The sequence below is a fragment of the Tupaia chinensis genome, unplaced genomic scaffold, assembly GCF_000334495.1.
Source record: "Tupaia chinensis unplaced genomic scaffold, TupChi_1.0 Scaffold000348_1, whole genome shotgun sequence".
Taxonomy (NCBI): Eukaryota; Metazoa; Chordata; class Mammalia; order Scandentia; family Tupaiidae; genus Tupaia; species Tupaia belangeri.
The window spans coordinates 414593-423947 of record NW_006159842.1 but is presented as its reverse complement, the minus strand read 5'-3'; the positions used below and the strand labels follow the sequence as shown (position 1 = coordinate 423947).

The following is a 9355-nucleotide window of genomic DNA, read 5'->3' as shown; positions in this document are numbered from 1 at the left end:
CCCCCGCGCGCCTGGTTGGAGTTTTAAGCCACCGGGTCCGGGATGCGAACTGCGGTCAACTACATGGCAGTCCAGCAACATAGCCATTATGCTAACTGCTGGTTCCCGCTTTTTCTTTTTTTGAGAGGGAGAGATTTTTGCTATAGGACGCATATGTTCTCTGGAGAGACAGACAGAAAGTGAGAAATCACCTGCTTGGGGGCGGGGGGGGGTGGCCATTGCCACAGTCCCTTCTCCATTCTTCTCTCTGGGTTTTGGGCACATATGCCCACACACCTAGTGAGAGTTTCAAGCCACTTGGTCCAGGACTCAAACTTACCATCTGAACCATGGTAGACCAACCATGTGGGAGTCCAGCACCTTAACCACTATACCAACCTGCTGGCCCCAACGTGGCTTTTTAAGACAGCTTGGTTCCACATGGCCGATTTTGCAGTTCAAGTCCTGGACCCTATTCCAGGCCCATGTGCATGCGTGCGTGCATGGCCAAAATCCCAAGAAGAGAATGGAAGAGGAAGGATTGCCTTATCACTGCACTCCTGGGGTGTGGAAGGGTACTCTCTCTCTCTCTCCTGGTGAACACATGCTCCCTCTAGCAATTTTTTCCTTTTTACATATATTTTTTAGATAATTAGTCATTTATTTTAATTTGACCAGAGAGAGGAAGTGAGAAAGCAAGCCACCAGGTCCGGGACTCAAACGGTGGTCAGCCACCTAGTAGTGTCCAGCACCTTAACCATCATGCCACCTTTTGGTCCCCACAATTTTTTTTTTTTTTAGAGATTTTTGCTATAAGGCATGTGCTCTCACCAGAGAGACAGAAAACAATAAATCACCTCCCAAGGGGGATGACCATGCCACAATCCCTTCTCTTTCAGTCTTCTCTGGTGATTTTGGGCATACATGCACATGTGCCCAGCTTGAGTTTTAAGCCACCAGGTTCTGGACTTTTACCACAGTCAGCCATATGGGAGTCCAGCAATGTAACCATTATGCCACCTGCTAGTCCCACAAAATTTTTTAAAAAAGAAATAGAAAGGGGTTTTAGTACTTAAAGTACTTGCACACTGATAACAATTGCTGGGTGGTTTTGTTTTTAAGAATTATTTAATTTTATTTGTTGTTATTTTTTAATTTGACAAGTGAGACAGAGAGCAGAAAAGTGAGAAGGCAAGCCACAAGGGCAGGATTTGAACTCCAGTCAGCCATGTAGGAATCCAGCACTTTAACAACCACACCACCTGCTGACCCCACTGGTTTTATTTTTAATCATTAGGGTTATTCTCAGATAAGGATTTTTTTTTATTATTTATTTTATTTTATTTATTCATTCATTTATTTTAATTTGACCAGACACAGAGAAAGAGAGAGAGGAAGTGAGAAAGTGAAAAACCAAGCCACCAGGTCCAAGAGTTGAACTGTGGTCAGCCATGTGGGAGTATCCAGCGCCTTAACCACCATGCCACCTGCTGGCCCCGTCAGATAAGGTTTTGAAATGCAAGTTCTTTCTCTTGACTGGTTTGTAAGAGCAATGTGTAATATGTTAAAAAATTAAATAACATTTTAAGTAACATGTATGTATAAGAAACATATAATATAAAGGATAAAATACTACCTATAAAATAAAGTATAAAGGTATAAAATACTACCCTGTTCTTCAGAGAGCCGTGATTAAATCGAGTCCAGGATTCAAACCATGGTCAGTTATGTGAGTCCAGAGCCCTTAAACACTATGCCATCTGCCAGCCCCAAGAAGGGATGAAATTTTTTTATTTTTTATTTTATTTTCTTCTTTGTTTTTTTTGTTTTGTTTTGTTTTGTTTTGTTTTTTAGGTTTTTTTGGGGGGTGGGAGGGGGGAAAGTTTTTTGCTATAGGGCGTGTGTGCTCGCCAGACAGACAGAGAGAGACATAGAGACAGAAAGCGAGAAATCACCCCCGAGGGGGGATAGCCACACCACAATTCCTTCTCCTCCATTCTCCTCTCGGGATCTTGGGCATGCACGCACACACGCTTGGCGTGAGTTTTAAGCCACCAGGTCTGGGACATGAACTGTGGTCTACTACATGAGAGTCCAGCTAACTGCTGGTCCCAAAGGGATGAAATTTTAATTGGGCTTATTGGCGAGGAAAGTTTCAGACATGTAGAAGGAAGTAGTTTAAGTTTGAGGACTGAGATAAAAAGTGGTCCACAGAGAGTTAAGAAATACGTTTGCAAAAGGGTAAGTGAATGAGTGGAGTAGGGAAGAAGGTTTTGAGATGTGTTAAAAGAAGTATATTAGCACCAAAATGTAGAGTAGAAAACCTTGAATGTCGATGTAAGTATTATCTAGAGGACCACATAGAATAGCAGTTAAATACTGTGCCTAGGGAGCTGGTTCCTACAAGACTAACTACAGGTCAAGTCCTAGCCTCAGTAACTTGGAAAAAAAAAAAAAAAAACACTGGGCACGGCCATATACTTGGCCCCCATCCTGATGGAAACAGGGTGTCAGTCGAACCATGCCCCCTGAGGAAGGTGCATGTGATCTTACACATGCTCGCTCTCTGGCAGCAGAATAAAGAAGTATCAGTTTGACCATCATGGATTATTTTGGAATGTGGTGCTGTTTGGGAAAGAATACGTAGTGGTTAACCTATCGTAGTGTTTTGCTTGTAGTTTTATCAGGACTTCAACTACCGTAGTAATTGTGGGACTAGAAGCAAGTAGAAGGAATTTGTGTGTTGGCTTATCTCAGATCTGTTACAAATCATTCAAACTAATGGGATGAATGAGTTCTAAAGTAAGCATAATTACTGCTAGTGTAATTTACCTCTTTATGAACTATCTGGGATTACGTAACAAAATTTTTTAAAACATCTTGGATTAAATACTAGAAGGCAGACTATAAAAACCTATTGCTATTCCTGAGACTCATTTATAAGTTTATAATTTACCCAGTTAATGAGTTTATAGTGCACTATTTCACTCCTGCTCTTGCATTTGCACAACTGCCTTAGACCTTTTAGCCATGGGGCATGTGTGCTCTCCAGAGAGACAGAGAGAGGGAAGATGAGAAATGCCCCCACAGGGGGAATAACCATGTCCCATCCCTTCTCTTCTGGGGATTTTAGGCATGCACACACGTGCCTGATGTGATTTTCAGACTGTAAGGTTAAGAACTTAAACCGCAACTGACCATGTGAGAGTCCAGTGCCTTAACCACTATGCCACTTGCTGGCCCCACTTTTTAGGTTTTTGCCATAGGGTATGTATGCTTGCAGTAGAGAGAGGGAAAGTGAGAAATCACCACCGTGGGGGATGGTCACACCACATTCCCATCACCATTCTCCTCTCAGAACTTTTGGCACGCACCAACATGTACCCAGCATGACTTTGAAACACAGAATCCAAGACTTGAACCATGATTTACCATGTGAGTGTCCAGTGCCTTAGCCACTGCGCCTCCTGCTGTCCCACCTTAGACCATTTTTTAAAAACTTTCAAGATTGGGCAAAAGTAAACTTGTTTACAGTGGGACCAGCAGGTGGCATGGTGGTCAAGGTGCTGGACTCCCACCTGGCTGACTGAGGCTGACTTTCTTACCACCTCTACCACCCCTCCATCTCTTATGTCTCCCTGGTAAGCACATGTGCCCTGCAGAAAATTCAAAATAATAAATCATTTTTAAAAATAAAATTGTTTATGGTGATATAATCATGAAAGGCAGTACCAGTAATTTAGAAATACATTTGAATAACTGAATGAAGTTATTAATAAACTTAGATTATACAGAAATACATCTTAAAAGTATTGTTCTCAGGAAGAAGCAAAGTGGTGGTTAAAGCGCTGGACACGCACGTGCCCAACAGTGGTTTAGTTCCCGGACCTAGCGGCTTGTTTTCTCACTCCCCTCCCCCCTTTGTCTCTCTCTGATCAAATTAAAGTAAATGAATAAGTAAAAATAAATGAATAATTTTTTAAATTGAAATACTATACTGAGGGGCTTGTTTGAAAAATAATAATGGAAATTATTTCTTTTCTTTTAAGATTTGTTTACCCGAGGTATTGATATACAAGCTGTGAATGTGGTAATAAACTTTGACTTCCCAAAGCTGGCGGAGACCTATCTTCATCGTATTGGAAGATCAGGTGAGGGACAGAAAGGTGTTCTCAGCCAGAAGTTGCTTTTTGGAAACTATGACTAAATTTTGCTCCTTTGTGAAAGTATGGTAGCTATGAAAACAGTGAATTAATGTTAATTCAGTTGTTTGATAATTCAGAACTAATTCATTCTTGAACATTTATGAAGAAAAGAGAAGAAGACAACTTCATGGCTCCTGAGAACTAGTGGTTTCAGGGAGAAAAGAGAAATGAAGGTTTTCTACTGATAATTCAGCCTCCAGCCCACAAACTCGAATGGGATCAGTACGGAACTGCAAAAACATTCCAGATCACCTCTTTCTGCACACTCCTGAACGCTCAGATTGAACTTCACGTTTGGGAGGAAACACACCATCCATCAGATGACTAGAAATCACTACAGGGTCACAAGAAATATGGGAAAGCAAGAAAATACCTCTCCTCCCAGGGTAAAGAATAACTCCTCTTCATCCACAGACAGTGCAATGGGAGTCATGGAAATGTCTTATAAAGAATTTAAAATATTCATGATGAAGCTAACAGAGATGTAAGAGAAGAGACAATGAACGGCAGAAGAGAAAGGAGAAAGGAGATGACGAGTTACAGGAGGTGAGGAAATTCTTGCAAGACCTAAAAGAGGAAATACACTCTTTAAAAAAGAATCAAATGGACCTATTAGAGATGAAGGCTATAAAACAGGAAGTCAAAATCTCCCTTGAAAGTATTAAAAGCAGACTAGATCGTGCAGAAAATAGAATCTCAGACTTAGAAGAGAAAATTGCTGGCCTAGAAAAATGCACCACATAGACTGAGAAAATTGCCCCCAAAAAACTGAGAATAATATATGAGAAATACTAGATACCATCAAATGGCCAAACATCCAGATAATTTGGTATCCCAGAAGGTGAAGAGACCCATAAGGGCATTGATAATCTATTCCATGAAATCCTGCAAAAAAAACTTTCCAAAACTAGAGAGGCACTCAAAGATCCAGTCCCAAGAAATACAAAGGACCCCAAATAGAATCAACCCAAGATCTTCTCCAGGACACATAATAGCCAGATTGACCAAAACCACAGACAAAGACAAGATACTAAGATTGGCAAGAGAGAAATGGCAAGTTACCTACAAAGGGTATCCCATTAGGCTGACAAAGACCTCTCATTGGAAACAATGCGAGCGAGGAAAGAATGGGAAAATATATTCAAGATGTTAAGGGAAAAGCAATTTCAGCCAAGAATATTGTACTCGGCAAGATTATCCATATGGGAAGAAAAGACAAGAACATTCTCCAATAAAATGTCCTTTCTTGAGCTGTTGGTAGTTTCATGTACCTACTATTTGAACAGAGTCATAACCTGTTTCCTGGCTTTAAGTTTTAAGCAAAGTTCCTCAGCATTTCTTTGATTTATTAAAGTTAAAACTGCTTTTCTTGAAATTACCAGCTGAACTTCCTATTGAAAGTAGTTAGATTATTTAAGAAATTGTGTGATCAATAAAATGGAGGGGAAAAGAATGGAAGAGAACTGTAGACACCAGAGACAGTGTGAAAAGAGGTTGGGAAAGGGCAGAGGGTCAGAAGTGGGGGAGATATATATGTATATATATATATGTATATGTATGTATGTATTTAGCTCAAGAAAGGACAAAAGTATTTAAAACTGGACAACAAAGCCTAGAAGAAAATCAGCAATGTTTTGGTCAAAGGTCATAAAATGCCATTTCACCAGTTCGGTCTCATGTACTTAATCTATCTTCTGTTGTGGTTTGATCTTCCCGATCAAATTCTGGGACATAATATTCAACTCTAGACTTGTCCCTATGATTAAGTTGGCCATTTTTAGTTTTTGAACTCTTATTTCTATGTGTCTGTATTTAATTTTCCTATTATAGCACTTCCTTGAGAACTTCTTGAGATCTGGTCTGGTTTGAGATCTAGTCTGGTGTTGGTAAACTCTTTAAGGTTTTATTCATATATGTATATATGTGTATATATATATATGTATATATATATGAATGAAACTAGAAATGGAAAATTATTAACAATAACATACATGATTGAGTCACTATACAGTGTATTCTGGATGGGAAATCACATTTTGTATGTTGTGACGATGCTTAGGGAATGAATGTAAATTAATTAATTTTTAAAATTTCAGGAAAAAAAAAAACAAAAACTTTTTTATATTATGTTCATTCTACTCACGGAGGTTTATGCCTAAAGTCAGACTTATGTTCATGGATATGCATATATCAGTTGCGCTTGCTATTGAAAATATTTAGATTAATTGAGCTCTTTAGTGAATCAATAAAATGTGGGGAGGAAAGGGCATGAAAAGCAACCATGGATATCGTTAACAGTGTGGGAGGAGGGTGGAAGATGGCAGAGGGCAAGAGATAGGGAATCAAGGATGGGGAAAAAAGCAAAATGTACAGGAAACAAGAAATGGAAAATATTTGTTGATAACACCTATGTTGATGTGCTTGATTGAGCCAATATACAGTGTATTCTGGATGGAAAATCTCATTTTGTATGCTATAATGATGTGTATAGTAAGTGAATGTAAATAGATAAATTGAAATTAAAAATAAATAAGTAAACAATAAAATGATTCAGGATTAAAAAAAAGAAAAGTTAAGGCACCAGCAGGTTAAGATGCTGGACTTCCACCTGGTTGATCACAGTTAGAGTCGAACCCAGTGGCATGAAACTCATGCCAGGTTCGTGTGTGCATGGACTCACAGTCTCAAGAGAAGGAATTGACGTGTGGCCATCCCCCCTGGGGGGGTGAGTTCTCACTTTCTCTCTCTCCTTTCTGTCTTCAGCAAGCACATGCTCTATAGCAAAAATCTTTTTTAAAAAAAAAAAAGTAAGATAGCTTTAAGTTGAGGTTAATTAATAGAAGCGAACTTGACTTCAGTCATTAGCTGGTGCAGTCTGATTGTACTGTTCAGACTGTTTTGGCAACTTGACACAAATGAGCATTTTGTCCAATGTAAAATAAAGTAGTACTTTGGAAAAGCTATGAAACCTGAAGCGGTGGGCTAATGTGTATGAGGAAACCATAAGAAGTTTCATCTACTCGTAATAACACTGAACATAGATATTAATGTGGTTTTGCCACTTAAAGATTTTTTTATTGTAATTTTTTTGTTAGGTCGTTTTGGTCATCTTGGCTTAGCCATCAACTTGATCACGTATGATGATCGCTTCAACCTGAAAAGTATTGAGGAGCAGCTGGGAACAGAAATTAAACCTATCCCGAGCAACATCGATAAGAGTCTGTATGTGGCAGAGTACCACAGCGAGCCGGTAGAAGATGAGAAACCTTAACAAGCATGTGCGCACCTGGCAAAATAGCTAAGTGAGTGGGGCCTTTCACTCAAGGGGAGAAATCAAGGTCCTCTTTCCTTGAGCATATTTCAGGCTAAACCATATATATTAATAGTTATACGAGATAAAAACCTGTTGGCACAAATGACAGTAAAGAGCAGATACATCTTATGTGAGGTATTTGTCTCCTTAGAGAATCCATAAATGCTCTTCTTGCATGCAGTCTCTGATAGGTAAACCCTATTTGAGACAAATTTCAACTCGGGGGGGCTGGCAGGTGGATGGTGGTTAAGGGCGCTGGACTCCCACATGACCAGACCACTGTTCAAGTTCTGGACCTTGTGGCTTACTTTCTCACTTTCCCTCCCTCTGATCAAACAGGAAAATAATAATAAATAAATAAATTTTTTTTTTCGGAGAGGTTTTTGTTATAGGGCACTGCACTTCGCCTAACCAGAAACAGAGAAAGCGAGAAATTGCCCCCCAGGGGAGATGGCCACTCCGCAGTCCCTTCTCTTCCATTCTCCTCTCGGGATCTTGGGCACGCATGCACACTCCTGGCGTGAGTTTAAGCCTCCGGGTCTGGGACCCGAACTGCGGTCAACTACATCGGAGTCCAGCAACATAGCCATTACACCAACTGCTGGTCTCCCCAATAAAATAATTCTTTAAAACATTTTTTCAACTTCCAAAATTATGAAGGCAAAAATGAATCTTTTTGGATAATTTTGAATATAAAAATACTTCCTGTCTTTTGTTTCCTTTTTTCTAAAAATTAATTTTGGTGGTTTTTGTTTTTTTTTTTCAATTTTCCTTAGGGCACATGTGCTCACTAGAGAGGGAACATGAGAATGGAAGCCTCAATGTCTGGGACTTGTACCAAGGTTGTCCATGTGGGAGTCCAACACCTTAACCACTAAGCCACCTGCTGGCCCCTTTCTTTTCCTTTTTCACTCAACGCCATCCCTCTGTTTTTAGCACTTGCTCTTAATTTCTAAAAAAATATTTATTTAATTTTGTTATTATTATTTATTTTTTAACTTGACCAAAGAGAAAGTGAGAAATCAGGGCTGGCAGGTGTCATCGTGGTTAGGGGCACTGGACTCCCACATGGCCGACTGTGGTTTGAGTCCTGGACCTGGTGGTTCGCTTTCTCACTTTCTCTTCTTCCCTCCCCCCCTCCTTTCCTCTGTCCCTCCTTCCTTCTCTCTCTCTGTCAGCTGTTCTCTGGTCAAATTAAATAAATAAACAAAGTTCAATAAATAATTCTTTTTAAAGAGAGAGAGAAATCAAGCTGCCTAGTCCAGGGCTTGAATTGCAGTCGGCCTTGTGGGAGTTCAGCACTTTAACCACCACACCCACTATTGGCCACTTGCTCTTAATTTCTTCTTTTTTTTTTTTTAATAGACCACAGATTAATTTATTTTTAACACCCACCATGCCGTGAATTCATAGGGAATAGGTTCAGTAGCTCAGGCTCCTTTCCATTGGTTCTCACAAAGTGTGTTCTCTGGGTGGAGCAGGCTGGCGCTTTAGTTGAACCCAGGTCCCTTTCTCTTTGGCTTCTTTCTTTTCCTGGTCATTTTCCTTCACTCGTTTTAGGAAGCTATCTCTGCTCTTAGAATGTTTAATATTGCTCAATACGCACATTGATTCTCTTGGCAAGAATCTTGCCCTTAACTTACTTGTTCACAACAATGCCAACAGCATTCTGGGTAACATTGTAGACTCTTCCAGTTTTGCCATAGTAACATTTGTAGGGCATTCCTTTTTGAATAGTACCCATTCCCTTAATGTCTACAATATCACCTTTTTGTCAATTCGCGTATATGTTGCCAAAGGAACAACTCCATGTTTTCTAAAAGGCCTAGAGAACATATATCAGGTGCCTCTCCTCTTT

General features: G+C 39.8%; 1 protein-coding gene across 2 annotated transcripts in view; it reads left to right on the top strand.

The window, feature by feature from the left end:
• DDX6 (DEAD-box helicase 6) overlaps positions 1–9355 on the top strand; it is a 59557-nt gene that overhangs the window by 44338 nt on the left and 5864 nt on the right. For both annotated transcript variants that reach the window (XM_027773364.1, XM_006152290.2), the window contains exons 11-12: positions 4029–4130; positions 7280–7486. In XM_027773364.1, the coding sequence (XP_027629165.1) occupies positions 4029–4130; positions 7280–7455 (278 nt within the window). In that variant the 3' untranslated portion in view covers positions 7456–7486. The remainder of the gene's footprint in view (positions 1–4028; positions 4131–7279; positions 7487–9355) is intronic.